This window comes from Dermatophagoides farinae, chromosome 7 (genome assembly GCF_024713945.1).
Source record: "Dermatophagoides farinae isolate YC_2012a chromosome 7, ASM2471394v1, whole genome shotgun sequence".
Lineage (NCBI taxonomy): Eukaryota > Metazoa > Arthropoda > Arachnida > Sarcoptiformes > Pyroglyphidae > Dermatophagoides > Dermatophagoides farinae.
The window spans coordinates 113482-131208 of NC_134683.1; the positions used below are offsets into that span (position 1 = coordinate 113482).

General features: G+C 34.7%; 5 protein-coding genes across 16 annotated transcripts in view; 3 read left to right on the forward strand and 2 right to left on the reverse strand.

The window, feature by feature from the left end:
- Positions 1-310: 310 nt before the first annotated feature.
- SERCA (ATPase sarcoplasmic/endoplasmic reticulum Ca2+ transporting SERCA) overlaps positions 311-17727 on the reverse strand; it is a 36896-nt gene continuing 19479 nt past the window's right edge. Inside the window, exons 1-12 of one of the 12 annotated variants that reach the window (XM_075732530.1) lie at positions 9069-9715; positions 5667-5820; positions 5503-5603; positions 4571-5446; positions 4049-4498; positions 3771-3989; positions 3142-3698; positions 2873-3075; positions 2585-2804; positions 2415-2532; positions 2228-2345; positions 311-1217 (exon numbers count right to left, since the gene is read on the reverse strand). In XM_075732530.1, the coding sequence (XP_075588645.1) occupies positions 1177-1217; positions 2228-2345; positions 2415-2532; positions 2585-2804; positions 2873-3075; positions 3142-3698; positions 3771-3989; positions 4049-4498; positions 4571-5446; positions 5503-5603; positions 5667-5784 (3021 nt within the window). In that variant the 5' untranslated portion in view covers positions 5785-5820; positions 9069-9715 and the 3' untranslated portion in view covers positions 311-1176. Of the gene's footprint in view, positions 2346-2414; positions 2533-2584; positions 2805-2872; positions 3076-3141; positions 3699-3770; positions 3990-4048; positions 4499-4570; positions 5447-5502; positions 5604-5666; positions 5885-5956; positions 7584-9068; positions 9716-17727 lie in introns of those variants that run through there. The other 11 variants (XM_075732531.1, XM_047060529.2, XM_075732532.1 and 8 more) reach the window with 11 other exon arrangements.
- LOC124496953 (3-oxoacyl-[acyl-carrier-protein] synthase 2) lies at positions 12133-13516 on the forward strand. Its single transcript, XM_047060532.2, has one exon. The coding sequence runs from the start codon at positions 12133-12135 to the stop codon at positions 13462-13464; it is 1332 nt and encodes a 443-aa protein (XP_046916488.2). The 3' UTR covers positions 13465-13516.
- Positions 13512-14659, reverse strand: LOC124496960 (glyoxalase domain-containing protein 4). The gene is made up of 2 exons (XM_047060537.2): positions 14451-14659; positions 13512-14382 (listed from the first exon to the last, which is right to left on the reverse strand). The coding sequence occupies exons 1-2, from the start codon at positions 14607-14609 to the stop codon at positions 13573-13575; spliced, it is 969 nt and encodes a 322-aa protein (XP_046916493.2). The 5' UTR covers positions 14610-14659; the 3' UTR covers positions 13512-13572.
- On the forward strand, positions 15422-16400 carry LOC124496962 (uncharacterized). Its single transcript, XM_047060540.2, has 2 exons — positions 15422-16001; positions 16097-16400. The coding sequence occupies exons 1-2, from the start codon at positions 15424-15426 to the stop codon at positions 16338-16340; spliced, it is 822 nt and encodes a 273-aa protein (XP_046916496.2). The 5' UTR covers positions 15422-15423; the 3' UTR covers positions 16341-16400.
- Positions 16639-17627, forward strand: LOC124496902 (uncharacterized). Its single transcript, XM_075732544.1, has 2 exons — positions 16639-17182; positions 17303-17627. Exons 1-2 carry the CDS (start codon positions 16641-16643, stop codon positions 17547-17549), a joined length of 789 nt encoding a protein of 262 aa, XP_075588659.1. The 5' UTR covers positions 16639-16640; the 3' UTR covers positions 17550-17627.

Sequence of the window (17727 nt, forward strand, 5' to 3'; positions counted from 1 at the left end):
GAAATGAAATGAAAAAAAATTTGGTTGTAAATCGAATATAAACACACACACACGCACAAAAGATGACTCGATTTGATATCCGTAAACGTGCCTGCCTGTTGTGTGCATACATACAATACATGACCATTCGATCAATGGATACGGGATGATCAATCGATAATGATGATGATATTATAGATGGCTATTGTGAACACCCACACTCAGCATCATCGTTTGAATGGCTCATTAAGTGAAGGATGAATTGAATGGGAAATATTAGCAAGGAAGTAATAAAATGCTCAATGGATCGATGAAGGAATCGTTGCACACATTTTTCTTGTATACATTATACATACATACAAAGGTTTGTTTTATTCATTTTTTAAATTTTTTTTCGCAATTTGAACATATCATTTTTTGTTTGTTGGGTTTAATAACAATTTTTTTCACATTAAAAACCTAGAATATATATATGTGTGTGTGTGTGTCATCCGGATCGATAGGATAGGGAATATATAAATTTACTAAATCATCACTAAATTGAGACAGAATAGATAGAATATTCGAGAAGAAAACAGAATCCGACTCGCTGAGTATATATGGTGTGTGGATTCGGGTGAACTTGTTGTTTATGAAGAAAGCAAATCAACATTGCAAGGTGTGGTCGTCGGTCGATTCAACAAAATTTTCTATAATCGGATGGATAATAATCTAAAAAACCTATTTTTTAAAACAATCAAACACAAACATTCAATTGGGTGTGCGTGTGAGTGTGTGTGTGTGTGTGTGTAAAATTCGAGAAAACACAAACAATCAACAAAAAAAGAAAGGAAAGGATTGAAAAATATGTGACATGACCGAATGAGGGTTTTTATCTTTCAGGGTTTCAATAATAATAATAATGATGATGATTGAAAGATATCGATTAATTATCAATTATTATTATCAATTTGGATGTGAGTAATAATAACAATCAATGATAAGATAAGATAAGATTAATAATAAATTGCAATGATCACACATACCCCTACACACACACAAACACACACACCGAACATGTTTCATTTAAATAAATTCATCATGGAAAAGGGAACGAACTGGATTATTGCATTGTGTGTTGTGATGATAATGTTCAATTATTTTCTTTGGATCTTTCATCTTTGTGTGTCAGTGCATGTGTGTCTGTAATTCTGGGTTTTAGTTTCGTTTCTTCGATCCTGAGTCCGTGCTTGCAGTAACTAAATGGGTAGAAATGAAATAAGGGATAAAATAAAATTTTTAAAAAAAATGAACAAAAATAACATCAAAATAAAAGAAACACAGGTAGGAAATGATAGAAATGAATGCAAACTGAAACCGTGCTGCACTCTATCGAATTTAATTTGATTCAACCATGTAAGCCAATCCAGTTTCTAGGAAATTGATGCAATCACAATCTCGCTCAGACAATCAACATACACAATTCGAATGAAATGATCAACAACTCATTCATTTTGAGGCTATTTTTATATACCACCAGTGTGATAATGGCATTCAGTCAGACCATGGATAAGAAACTTAAACTTTTCCTAATACTATACTATAGTAATACATGCAACAAAAAATAAATGAGCAAATGTGACGCGAATAGTGAAAGTTTGTTAAAAGTTTTGAAAAAACCAGCCCAATTCGAAAGAATGACAAGTGAAATGAATTAAAGTAACGAGGATGAGACACAGAGACAAAGACAGAGATTAGAAAGTAGCAGACAAATTACAAATTACAAATAATACCAGGAATCATTTGGGAAACATCAGTTTTTTCTTGTTGTTGTTGTTGTGGGAAGGAAGGGAGAGGAGGATGAATCAGTTTTTGTTTCGTAAAAATGATTAAATCATCAATTATAATTTCATCATTTGCGTACAAAATAAAGTAAGTAGGGTATCAGAAAAGACGAATAATGGAAATTGGTTAATATAGAATCAATCGGTGAATAAACATGAATATAAATCGATAGTAGGTACTAATTCGGCTAATTCATTGGATGTTGACAATAATAGAAGGAAATATGATAGCCAACATGTGATCAACAAGATCAATTCTTTAACGCTTTGTTTAGTCGTTCTAGTTTTGTCCAGTTTAGCAAAGGAAGAAATGCAAGTAGGAGAAGGAGAAGGATTAAGAGTAGTAGTAGGATAACAAGATGAAGCCTTGGCCATTAAAGCATCATCCAACATAGCATTATCATCATCAGTTTTTGAATGTTTACCATCGATAAAATTACGAGCAAAGTATTTAAGAACTTCATCCAACAGAATGACTGGAAACGATATTTTCAGCACTGCCCACCATTCCAATATTGTCAATGGACATAATGAGAAGACGACCTGAGTGAAAGAGAATCAATCAAGATTAATAACATCTAATCGTTGCTATCATCATTTTGGATGACATACCGAAAGAATGTCCACATACAAGACAACAAAGTGCAATGTCATCGATAAGGTAATTGCAGCGATAAGCCACACATTTGTCCATGGTGGCATGGCGAACAATGATTGATTCTCCGACAAGCTAATCGAATTGAAACACCCAATTAGATACACTCAATTAAAAAGAAACTCACCTGTTGAGAGCATTAAACATTTCAATGGTGACCAATACTGATAATGCCATTGTCATTGGATGTGGATCGTGGAAAATGTTACAATCGACACCACGGAAATTGTCCGGATCAGTGATACATTGAAGATGATGAGATAATTGATAATAGGTTAGATGTGGACCATCTGGTGCAACCATATACCACCATGCAGCGGCACCAACAGTTGCAAAACCGACATATGCTATTCAATTTGATAAGAAAGATATAATGATTGTTCGTTTTTTTCTTTTTAGAAAAAAAAATACATACAACCAACAGCCATGTAACGGAAAAACAACCATCCGGTAATCAATGATTCATTTGCTTTACGTGGTGGTCGCTCCATAATGTCCAAATCAGGTGGATTAAAGCCTAATGCAGTGGCAGGTAAACCATCGGTGACCAAATTGACCCATAACAATTGTACAGGGATCAATGCTTCGGGTAGACCAAGAGCAGCAGTCAAGAAAATACTGTATGCATAGCATTCAAAGTGAGAAAGTTAGTCAAAGTTAGAAAATAGAATGCCATTTGTTTACCTGACAACTTCACCGATGTTTGATGAGATGAGGTAACGGATAAATTGTTTCATATTGTTATAAATTGCACGACCTTCTTCCACAGCCGATACGATTGATGAGAAATTATCATCAGCCAATACCATTTCGGCGGCTGATTTAGCAACAGCTGTACCAGAACCCATAGCGATACCAATTTCGGCTTTTTTCAATGCTGGAGCATCATTGACACCATCACCAGTCATTGCAGAAATTTCACCATCAGCTTGTAGATATTCGACAATTTTACTCTTGTGAGCTGGTTCAACACGTGAAAATAGACGAGAACGACGGCAAGCAGCACGTTGTTCACTGACGGAAAGATCATCAAATTCACGCCCAGAATAGGATTTACCAGTGGTATCTTCGTCTTCACCGAATACACCGATACGGCGACAGATAGCTTCAGCTGTAGCTTTATTATCACCAGTGATGACAATGACACGAATACCGGCTTTTCGGCATTGTTGAATGGCGTCCAACACTTCTCTACGTGGCGGATCCAACATACCGACCACACCGACTAATGTCATTTGTTGCTAGAAAATTAAAAAACCAAAAGTACAAAAGTATCACCATCACACATTCATGTAGGATTCAACAACAAATACCTCGTATTGAGCAAATTTGGATGAATCAGCCAAATCCATCATTTCCGGTTTTGGTGGATGATCAATGGTGGCTAGACCAAGGCAACGTAATGTATCACGTCCAGTACCATAAGCACGTGTTGTTTCAAGGATCTTATTCTTGATTGCAGCTGTCATCGGTACTTTACGATCACCGACTCGAACATGTGTACAACGATCCAATACACCTTCGGGTGCACCCTAATGGATTTTATTTTAGTAAAATTCCCAGCAATCATCGATTGATTGACAATTCTCACCTTGACAAACATTTTAGGATCATTGCCAAGTTTAGTATTGGCTTTTGGAATGCAATATGAGCTCATTGATTTACGATCACGAGAGAATTCCAACGTATGTTCTTTATTCCACATTTTCTTGACATTATGATTGACGACTAGTGCAGCATCACGACGTGAAAGGCCACGTTTCTCAAATTCCCATGGATTCATCTTTTCAGCCAAAACGACCAACGCTGTTTCGGTTGCTTCACCAACTTTTTCAAATTGTTGTTTGTATTCATTGAAATCGATGCTTGAATCATTACACATGACACATATGGTTGCCAATTCAAACATTGCTTCGAAATCTGAACATTTGACACGTTGTCCACGTTGGAATACTTCACCAATTGGTTCATAAGTTGAGCCGGTTACTTCAAATTCTTCCAATTCAGGATTGCCTCCTTCAGCATTTTTAATGAGGAAAAACTAGAAACAAAATAAAATGAAAATAAAAATTTGGAACAATCAAATTTATCAATGTGTGTGTATGACCCATACCCTTGAGACGGACATTTGATTGGTGGTCAATGTACCGGTTTTATCCGAACAAATAACCGATGTACAACCAAGAGTTTCGACTGAAGGCAATGAACGAACGATGGCATTCTTTTTAGCCATACGACGGGTACCCAATGCTAGACAAGTAGTGATGACAGCCGGTAAACCTTCTGGGATGGCAGCGACGGCTAATGCAACGGCAATCTTGAAATAATAGATGGCTCCTTTGATCCATGAACCACCGTGAGCTGGATCATTGAAATGACCAATGTTGATAGCCCATACAGCCACACAGATAACCGAAATAACTTTGGATAATTGTTCGCCGAATTCATCCAATTTCTGTTGCAACGGTGTTTTCACCTCTTCTGTTTCGGCCATTTCAGTGCGAATTTTACCGATGGCCGTATCGAGACCGGTAGCGATGACAATGCCCATTGCTTTACCGGCGGCAATATTTGTGCCAGAGAAACAGATGTTTTTTTTATCCTGATTGACAGCACGTGGATCTGGAATCATGTCGGTATGTTTGATAACCGAAACAGATTCACCGGTCAAAATGGATTGATCGACACGTAGTGTGGTTGAAAAGATTTTAATCAAACGGATATCGGCCGGTACTTTGTCACCAACTGAAACTTCGACCAGATCGCCAGGTACAATTTCTTTGGCTCGAATTTTCTGTACACCTTGTTTATCCGAACGTATTACTTTACCCATTTCGGGTTCATATTCTTTCAGCGCTTCAATAGCATCTTCAGCATTGCGTTCCTGCCAAACACCAACAACGGCATTGGCAATCAAAATCAATAAAATGACAAATGGTTCGACAAATGCGGTTATCGTGTCTTCATCTTCTTCAAAAAATGCTAGAATCTAACAAACAAAATTAATAGCAATGATGATTGATTGATTGAGAACAAAAAACTTACAAATGAAATGATGGCTGCAAGTAACAAAATTTTGACCAGAAGATCGTCGAATTGTTCCAATACGAGCTGCCATATGGATTTACCTTCTTCAGCCGGAAGCTCTGTTGAGTGGTGAACCAATGGTTTTATAATAACAACAATTCAATCATCATATTTAAACATACCATTGGGACCATATTTGTTTTGATTTTCCTTCACCTGTGATAGTGAAAGACCACGTTCTTTATCGGCGCCAAAATAATCGAGCACCTCTTGTGATGTTTTTGTATGCGCCAACTCCATTTTTACAATTATAATTTATATATAGATTACTACTATCTATCTCAATCAATCGAGAATAAAAACAATATCGCAGTAAATTTCAAAAATTTCCAAAATTTACCTATAATCATCGAATGAAAAGAGAAAAAAGATTAGTCAAATTCGAAAAAACAGTCTTTTATATGAAATTTACAAAGAATTTTTTCCAAATAAAAAAAAACCTATGTGATGAATGTATGAAGTTCGATGAATTTTACAAAATCACAAACTAATGAAATGAATGTTTCACCAATTAAAATTATAATAAATATAAAATATAAAATAGTAGAAAAAGTGATGATTGTTTTTTATACAGATCAATCAATCAATTCAATCAGCTGATCACGATTCCGATAGTGTTATATTCATCATTGATTGAGAGAATTTATAGAGAACGGAAAATGTTGATAAATTTCAATAAATTTTTCAAATGTGTCGATGACCGTAATGAATGAATGATGCATCACAAGTGGAACAAGTGGAGAGGAGGGGGTTGTTGTTAACAAGCAGTTAGTAGTAATTTGGTGGATGGTGAAGATTCACTTTTCTTTGTTTCCATACACTTTTTAATTCACACACAGTGATCACATGATAATCTTTTTTCCACTCTAGCCATATATCCAATGAACCATTTTTCACAATTTTTTATCGTTTTTGTTATTGTTATTATTATAATATGAATGATGAATGATGTTGATTACATCAATCAAAGTAATTCGATATTCCTCTATGGTCGAAATGATGTGTGTGTGTGTGTGTGTGAAATTAATAAAATCAATCAAAAGCACAAGATATCAATCATCGATGGTAATCATCGTCGTTTTTGATTTTGGAAGAAAAAAATATATCTTTCAAGTAATTAAAATAAAAATAGCCGGAAAATTCGGACCACAATCATAAGTGGATTTTTCTCAGGTTTCGAGATTTTGATCACTTTTTACCAATGTTCATGGGCATTGGTTGCTAAGTACCACTCTGTTTCAATTGAATATGTATTGTTTGATTGAATATTTTCATAAATGAATTTCACAATGAAAATTCTGAATGAGAAAACAAAAAAAGACTATCAATCTGGTGATGTTGTTGGCTGATGATTTTCTTTGTCGTTCAACAATAATATAAAGGTCTGCGATGTCAAATCGAATGCAATGAACAATTTGCTTTTCTTCAATCAAATAATTTCATTTCAGCCGATCCATCGAATCGAATCGAACCAATGAGAATAATAAGAAAATAATATAATAAATAAATAATTCTCACTTGTAATTCATCATCATCAAAACAGAGTAAAACTGACGATTCATTCGATCAATCGATGACGATGATGGTGATGATGATGATGATGATGGAGAATCCTTGATGATGATGATGATCGAACCGATGATGAACATGGGAGAAAATCACAATTCACAATAATTTTATATTATCCACCAACAATAAATAAAAAAATGCGTGTTGTGTGTTTGTAACAACACGTATGTTTAACAGCCAGAAATTTTCTTTTTTACTGAATGTGGTAGTAGCATCGAATGAAACCGGTGGCAATTGACGGCTCATTATCATCATCATTCCATTATTTGCACTGTTACAACAAATGGCAGTGCATTTACCTTATTAGAATGATTCGCCATCTAGTGATTGAAGATGACAATTGAAGATGGCATTTTTTTGAATTTGATTGATCAAAGATGATTTTGGATGGAAATCTTTTTTTATTCACTTCAGTACTAAGCAAGAATCCTTTATAAAAATCACATTCTTTTTCTTTTCACGGAAAAAAGAGTTGTAATGAATTCCTATAATAAACTAACTAAAAATAAAAATGACAAATTCAAACGAGAACAGAATCCATTCATTGGTGAATGAATGAAAAAAGAAAAAGGGGAAAACACACACACACACACGGAGAGAGAGAGAGAGAGAGAGAGAGAGAGAGAGAGAGAGAGAGAGAGAGAGAGAGAGAGAGAGAGAGAGAGAGAGAGAGAGAGAGAGAGAGAGAGAGAGAGAGAGAGAGAGAGAGAGAGAGAGAGAGAGAGAGAGAGAGAGAGAGAGAGAGAGAGAGAGAGAGAGAGAGAGAGAGAGAGAGAGAGAGAGAGAGAGAGAGAGAGAGAGAGAGAGAGAGAGAGAGAGAGAGAGAGAGAGATTCGACAATGACAAACGGGTCGGCGTCATTACCTAATATGAGGAAATGAAAATATATTCCACTTTGCTATGGCAGCCATAACATAACATTATCCACTTGGAATTAGAATTAGACAAAAGTCGTTCGTCATTGGTCATTTCACACATGATCGTCGTCATGTTTGTCGTTTGTAGTAAATTCTGATCTAAATTGATAGTTAAATGAAATGACGGCATGATAGAAAATGTATCAATTTCAAACGCGTACTGATTCAATGATTAGATAGATTGGTTATTCAATACCTTAATGAATGAATCAGAATGAAGTCCATCAATATCATCGTTGATGATTAGAAATTTGTTTCAAAATCGAATCTTAAAATCTCATCAACAAAAAATGAAAGAAATGGTTCTATGATTGACATGATAATGATGATGACGTAGATATAACGGTGTGACATTTGCGTCACAACTATCTCGCATATCACGTATTTAGTTCTGTTTCTGTCTGTGTGTGTATGTTGGCAAAAAAGCTGAAAAATGTGATCATCGATAACCAGAAATGAAATTGAAATTAACAAAGTGAATGCCATGAACGAATGAATGAAGCTAGCAGCCATCACAATGTCCTTCAAAAAAAATCATATATCTCTCTCTCTCTCTCTCTCTGTGTGTGTGTGTTGCATTCAAATCATACACCGACAGAATTTGGTTGATTGAATTCGAGGTCAACATGAATTTTTTTTGGCTCAATTTTGTCAAGCAAAACAAACTCTTTTTTGTTGTTTTTTTCGTCGTTGTCAAATTGAATTTACAAAGAAAGACAAAACAACAAAAAAAAATTGAGCAAGAACAAAGAATCGGGTGCCAGAATTTTTTTTCGAACAAATGTGGGTGGGCGATTGTACGATCGATCAAGATGGTAACAAGCAATGGAGAAAAAACAATCTACAAACAACTGGATTGATCAATAGTCGATCAATCAATTCATAGAAATTGTGTGTGTGTATTGAAATGTGTGATGCATGCACAGAAAAACAATTAATCATTCGGAATTAGAATTATAGCAATTGGAAAATGGTTTGGCTAATCCATGAAACATTACAAATGAAATGTAGTGTGTTGCATATTCGAAAATCTCTTACCTTTAACACAATGATGTTTAGATTCAAAATTGCATGGATAGTAAACAAAACAAAGAACAAAGAACACAGGAGAAATGATCGTTGACTATTACCGGTTTAGACACACTTGTGACACCAATCGGAATCTGGATCGAATGAACGATCTCAGATTTTGTTCACAAGACACACTTGTTGCACACACACAAGTCTATTTGGAAATATAGCAGAAAATGTGATGGAATCAATCAATGATGATGTTCATCATCAATGATGATGTGCCAGAAAAAAAACCAAAGATTAAACCTGGCCAACAAACTATTCGTCAGAGAATGAAATCAGCCGATCGATTCAAACATTCAAACATAGACTGGATTTATTTTCCGCGACACCAACGACAATGATGTCTAAAATTCATCACACACACACATATGAAGAGAATGTGAAATTTGTCGCCAAAAAAGAAAAGCCAAGCCTATCATCATAACCACTATCATCATGAAAAGAATTCTCAAAAGCTTAACATAATGTTAATGGAAATAAATTCTACACATTCGAAAGTCGAGGTAATGATATTCAAAAAAGAAAAATTATTAACTAGTTGCCAGAACAACAATGAACAATGGTAACAATATTATTATCATAGAGACAACAGAATTTTTTTCTAGATTCGAATGGCCCGAAATGAGAAAGAGAAAAAACAAAAAGCGAAAAAAACACCCCACTGGTTCTGCACTATATATGATGATGATGATGATATTTTATTAAAGTCATCATCATCAAGAATCGACTCAGTCAGTCAGATAATTCTCTCATGTAGTACATACATGTGTGTGTGTGTGTCATAATACACAAGCATTCTTTATGGATAAAAGATGAACAGTTTTTTACATTACTATCATGTTCACCCGGCACACACACACGCACATCAAATGAATTTTTGAAGGCCCCTTTTCTCGTTTTCTTTCTTTCTGAAAATGTTGGCATCCTCTCATTGAGAATGTACGATCCTTTCATCATCTTACTGTGGTTTGGATCACCGAACAAGGAAAAAAAACTTGTTCATCATCCATCCATGATGATGATGATAATAATAGAAATCATCATACTTCATGATGAATGATAATGTTGGTGCCACAACAACAACAACAGCAAGAATCTTTTTCCAACATTTTCTTACAGGAATTTCAATGTTCACATCATTCACAAGTCAGTCAGTCAGTTTTAAAAACGAAAAAAAAGAGAACTAGATCATGAATGAAAGAAAAAAAGTACCCGAACGATTTAATTATCATCGGCAAAAAAAAAGCTAAGCTATGATGATCATTTTTCAATAATAAAAATAACAACAACAAACACACACACATTCGGATTTGATTGTCCTAATTCAAAAACAAACAAACAAACAAAAATTTTGCTCGAAATCGAGAAATTCATAAATTCATATTTATGAAAATCAACTTGAGCAAACAACATTGATTTTCTACTATGGATGCTATATGGTGACATCTAAAGTGTTAATCATATCGATGACACTCACACACAAAAGCATAGAATAAAGTAATAAACATTTTGTGTGAATGTCACCCTCAAACATACACACAAGTAGAGAATTGAATAATTTCCTAATTCATGAATTGCACAATTGAACTTTGGCAAGATAATCGAACGACAACTTGAGACAACTTGATTAAAATCTTACATACCTATCTTGTTTGAATGAATCAATTGCTTGATACAAGTTTTTTCTGTAACTCAACCAACTTGATGAATAAGGCAACAATTCAATTGTTGCCGTTTCGCTACATTAATTACCACCATCACCATCATCATATATTTATGAAGGATAAAGAATTTTATTTGCCGACCAAATTTTTGTTTGCGAATTTGGCAACCAAATCCATCGTATCATATCATTGGCGACAATGTCAATCAAATTCTTTTCGTACGTTTTGTTTTATTCGGTTTAGTCGCCATTTATCGACACCAAGTTGAATTCCAAGATTTTATATTATAAATTTAATTCCAATATAAAATACACAGTCATCATCATCATCATCATCAAAATTTTCATCTTTATAGCAATAGCGAAAAAAAATCTTGATTCTTTGAATTCTTCTCTTTTCTTTTTCGATTTGAAATGAATATATCAGCATCGTCAGCGACTTGATGGTGGGCGTGAAGCGTTTATTTGAATGAGAATGTGTATGAAATCATTATCATCACGAAAAAAATTGAATTGAATTGAATTGTTCTGCATATAAAATGTAAATTCTTTATTCTAGTTATTATTATGACGATAATTATAATAATAATTATAAAAATAGCAACAAAGCCAAAACGATTTTTGCAGATGATGATATTGAATGGATATGCAAATTTTTTTTTCATTTTTTACATTTCGAAAAAATATAAAAAAGCTGAACAAAATGAAGGTCAATTCTTTTATCATTTCTCATGCTTGATGTTGAGTTTAGATGTTACGAAGAACATTGCGACAACAATCAAAAACAAAGGAATTTCGAATACAAAACAAATGTTCTCATCATTGTGTTCATAGAAGACGTAACCGATCAGATATCATCAGATTTTACCACAGGCATTGAATGAGCCTTTATGATGGATTATTCAATTCATGGTTACACACACACACACCTAACCACATGTAGATAGAAGAAAAGAATCGAAACAGATAGTGTTAAAATTAGATTACAAAAAGCAATTAGCTATAGCTAAAAGAAAAAATTCGTTCATTTTACATCAATTTGTCACACACACACACAAATGTATCCAATTCATTCTCAATTCTCTGTTGTGGCCTTGATATACAGAATCGCTTCATTTTTTAAACTAAACGAAAATGATATCATATCATGTGACAGACGGACAAGGAATCCGGGTTTCGAAGTCAAAATTTATTAGGTTAAATGAAAAAAAAGAACAAAAATAGACAGCCAAAAAGAATCAAAACTAATGACTATAATTCAATTCAATTCAATCAATCCACTGGATACAATGAAATTGAAAAATGAATTTCAATCACAATAATAGATGGCACTGTTGTCGACCGATTCCCAACAAATCAATCATGCTTGGTTCAAAGATTCTTTGTTTGGCAAATCAAATTCCTCATCTGACAAATGTTCGACGACATTATCGCCGTGTTGTCGTAACTGGAATCGGCCTGATATCTCCATTAGGCATCGGTGTCCAAAAATCATGGACAAATTTAGTGTCTGGTGAATCAGGTGTTCGAAAAGTGAAAAACCTGGATGGATATCCAGATGATATTCCATGTCGAATTGCCGCTTACATTCCCGACATCGATGAATGTCTGGCTGATACATTTACGAAACATCAACTACGAACATATTCTCGATCCAGTTTATACACATTGATTGCTGTACGTGAAGCGTTACATTCGTCTGGTTGGTCTGGACCAAAAGATGAACAAGAAGCTCAAAGATGTGGTGTGGCTATCGGTACCGGTATGGTTAATTTCGAAGACGTAATCGAAGCTGGTGATCGTTTACGACAAAATGGTTACAGCCGCGTTAGTCCACATTTTATAACGAAAATTCTTTTGAATATACCGGCCGGTTTTGTCAGTATGGAATTGGGATTTCGTGGTCCAAATCATACGGTATCGACTGCATGTACAACCGGTGCACATGCCGTTGGCGATGCAGCCAATTTTATTCGATTGAATCATGCCGATATAATGTTGGCAGGTGGAGTTGAATCGCCCATACACCCGCTATCACTTGCATCATTTTGTCGTATTCGAGCACTATGCACCCGACACAATGATCAACCGGAACGAGCATCACGGCCGTTCGATCGTGATCGCTGTGGTTTTGTTATGGGTGAATCGGCCGCTATTCTGATGCTGGAAGAATTACAACATGCTCGTGCTCGTCAAGCTCAAATTTTTGGTGAAATTCTAGGTTATGGTCTCTCTGCCGATGCACATCATGTGACAGCACCAAGTCAAGATGGCCGTGGTGCTCGACATTCGATGCTGAATGCTTTGAACAACGCCCAAATTGATGCCAATAAAATTGGTCATATCAATTGCCATGCAACATCGACACCGCTTGGTGATCAAATCGAATTGATGGCCATCAAACAATTATTTGAGCAGACGCTAAAATCGCTAATAATAACATCAACGAAAGGATCAACCGGACATTTACTTGGGGCATCGGGTTCTGCCGAAGCTATTTTCACGCTCCTTGCTTGTTATCATGGGCAAATTCCACCGACACTCAATTTGGACAACCCTATTGACGATGAAGTTAGAATAGCGAGAAATGAATGTCTGGAATGGAATGATGATCAACGAATTGCATTGACCAATTCATTTGGTTTTGGTGGTACAAACGCTACCTTGGCCATTTCAAATTATATTCAATGTTGAATGATTCTCTCGTTATCAATCAGCCAATAAATTCAATGATTGTGATCGTCGATATGTAAAACGTTTAATAAAGTCTTTCGTAATCGGTTCATGCATATTAAAATTGATTCATTCACGTTTTTCTTTGGCAGTTCCACGCTTTTCAAACCATTCATCACTTTTATCCGCTGCCATTGCTTCCTCCAATAGATCATTGCCTTTCGGATCGACTTTTGATAATTGTTCGAAACCTTTTTGGCCAACAAAACAAATTTCATGACCATCTGGATCGGCAAGGATGACTACCTCAACGGTTGCTTTACCCGGTGTATCGAGACTGATTAATCTTGTCAGAATAGTTTCTTTATTGGCATCCATTCGTTCCTGTATTTCGGGTAATTCCGATTCAGGACATGCAAATGCAATTCGTCCATAAGCTTGTTCATGACGTACCGGTTGATTACCGGTTGTCAGTACCATTTCCAAACGGGCGTCTTTATCACCGAAAGATGCGATAAAACTTTTTTCATTTCCTTCCAATAAATTCATGCCCAACAATCCATGCCAATAATTTTTAGATTTCACAGTGTCTGTTGTGGATAACGACACTTTGGTTATCGATGATCGATCATGATCAGGATTGAATACTTCAAACAGGTAACCATCTGGTGAATTGAGAACGATACATTCAGGATTTTTGTGCATGAATACAACGTCTTTTTGTTTGTTGACATTTTCATACGCTGATTTGGATTCGATGCGAATCGATTGCAAATCATTGCCCAATTTATAATTGCCAATACCATAATTATAGGTCAATTCAAGCACAAAATGTTCATCTTCCGGCCCGTATCCGATCATTGTTTTACTCCATTTCCCATCATATGGTCCATTGCATTGTGCTTCACACATTTCATGGAATTCTTCGTGGCGAAGTACCTTAAACATAATGATAACAATCAATTGAATGGTAAAACAAATGATAATCATCAATACAAACTGGATACCTTCATGCCGAGTAAATCACGGAAAAATTGAACATTTTTTGCACGATTACCAATCTTGAGAACATAATGCAGAGCCCGACGGGTCATTTTGCAGAGATGTAAATTAAAATTCAGATTCAGAATTAAAATTGGAATGATGATGATATTGTATGGTTTCATCAACAGAACGATCAAATGTTTTGGTAAATTTTACCATTTCCACTATTTCAATCTTATCATGTCTTTATAGCCGTTTATAATGGTTTTTTATTTTAATTTTGTATCAACTGTTTTTGCGGGAAAAATTTTAATCAACTTTGATGATAATCAATAATTAATTCGAAATATTGACGAAATAAATAAAAATTTAATGATTTAATGATTTCCATTTAATTTTTTTCGTCGTCGTTGTCGTTGGTCGTGAAAGATGATGATGTTGACCTTGAAATGGCAATCTAAATTTAATTACAAACGTCAATGAACAGATCAAATCTATATAATAGAATAGAACGTGATTGAGGGAGATAGTGGAGAAAAATTGTGCTTCGCTGTCTTATCAATCAATCAATCAATCAGCTAATCAATAAATTATAAAATTGTGAACAAAATTTATTATCAACTCACACTTGATGCAAAAAAAAAAAAAGAAGAAACCTGGACGATAGTCACTTCTTCGGAAATGAAAGATGGAATGGTTAAAAGTGATATTGATGTTGACAGCTTCCAAGTGTTCAAGTGTTTAATTTTTTTTTTATTTTTAGTTTCTTCAATCACCAATCACCACCACCTTTCCATCATGATGATGATGATGCATTATGAAGAATATTAATTCATCAACATCACCAGCATTGATGTGTGATAAGATCACATAATCATTATAGGAATAATTTGTGAAAATTTTTATTTTTCTTTGCAAAATAAATCCAGTTCTTCATGTGACAACGGAATTTTTCGAATCAAAAATGAGGCTGCAAGCCATATATAAATTGCATTCATGATTCGAAGAGTCAACAAGTTTAACTCAATTTATCTCAATTGGATTCGGATTTCGTCGGAAAAAATGTCGATACAATCTCTACGATCATCGTTGATTACAGTGGCAATCACTGGAATTATTTTCATGTTACAAATTCAATTGTCGATCACTGGAAATGTTGGACAAAAAAATATAAATCAAACCAACATCTGTAATAAGAAACAAGTGGATAAATGTGCCATATCGTTGGTACCATTGACCGATCCAGAATTATTGCAAAGACCACCAAAAACATTGGCCGATTTGGATCATTGGTGTCGAAAATTCAAACGATCCGAAAAGTGTGTTCGGCAATATTCCGATCAATGTCTGGCAAGTGAATCACGACGTACATTATCCATAGTGTTGTATAGTATATCTAAAACATTGCGACGTTATTGTGGCCAAACAAAACGCAAACAAGAATTGCTCAATCTATCCCATTGTCTTGATAACGATTTGACAAATGTTTCAAAGGTTTTATTCGAACTATCAGGCGATATGCATGCAATACGTACGATCGAACCGGCTAACATGCGTATTCCACTTTGCTGTTGGTAAGATTTCTTTCAAACAAAATATAATAACAAAATATAACAAAATAACAAAATAACAAAATAACCTGCTCAACTTATCTTTAATGATCTATTAGTGGCTATCAACGACGAAAAGAGGTGATGATAAATTTATTGGAACATAAATGTTCAACTTTTGTGGAAATGATGGAAACAATGTTACAAGGATTTACGGGGGATCTATTCAATTATGTTTGTGGCGATTATACCGAAGACTCGGATAAATGTCAATACATTATCGATAAAATTAAACCATGGACCAAACCATTAGAATGGAAAAGTTTTATCCTTCCAGTCGTACAGATTGTCGAAAGTCTTTAAAATGTAAACATGATGATTATTTATATTGTGAAAAAATAAAAAAAAATTCTCAGAAAAAAAGATGGAGAAGTACTATTTTTTTTCTAAAAGGGAAAAATTGTTTCCCAGATCAAAAATTGATAATGAATTTACATTGACGCAAGCAGATAGAGACAAACTTGTGATTGAATTCAATAATGGATACAGGTTTTCTATTCAAGTGCATAATGAATGATAAATTATTCTCCACATCATTCTCTTTACAGTTCATCTCATCTCATTTATATATAAGGAAACGAGAGATGAGTGCTTCTATATTTCATGTCCCATTTTGTGAATATTCTGATGACCATGGCAATCTATTATCGTTTTGTAGCTGTTATCGCTATTACCATTATTTCTATATCGATAATAGATGGACAAACAAATAAGAAACTATCATCATCATCATCATCATTGAATAAGAAAAAGGGTTCATGCGATTCCGAACGTGTGGATAAATGTGCAATCGCAATGGTGCCATTGACCGATCCAGAATTGTTGGAGAACCCACCCAGAAATATGAGCCAAATGAATTATTGGTGTCGAAAGTTTAAACAATCAATAGAATGTGTACGGCAGTATTCACAACAATGTTTACAATCTGAATCACGTCGTGTATTTTCAATCATGTCATACAGTATTTCGAAAATGGCTAAACGCTACTGTGGCAGCGTAAGGGCTAAAAAGGATCTACTTGAATTCCTTAAATGTGCTGGTAACGATTTACGTAAGTATGCTCAACCATTATTTGATCTATCCGGTGATTTACATTCCATACCGACAATCAAACCGGCCAATCTACGTATCCCATTGTCATGTTGGTAAGTGCAATCGATATGTAAATGAATGATCGGATGATCGTCATCATTAATTCATGTGAATATTTCACCATTTTCAATGATTATCATCATAATTATGATGATGATGATGATGATATATAGCGCATATCAACGACGAAAAGAATCGACATTGTCCTTGATCGATATTAAATGCAGTAATCATATTGAAACGATTGAAAACATATTACAATCAGCAACTGGTGATGTAATAAAACTTGGATGCACTGAATATACAGATGATTCAGATAAATGTGATACAATAATCGGACGATTACCGAAATGGAACAAGCCGCTCGAATGGAAAAGTTTCATCATACCTTCTGTTAAAATAGTGGATAGTCTTCACTAAGCATGAATGAATGCATGGTGAAAATAATAATAAAAAAAAACTTTGTTTCCAATAAATATTCATTCTTTTGTTTGTGTATTCCGAAAATGTGCGTCATAATCACCAATGGCATTGTGGATTTCCTTTCGAAAATCAATGAATCAATGAAAGTGGTGAGCTGTCTTGTGTGTTTGTGTGT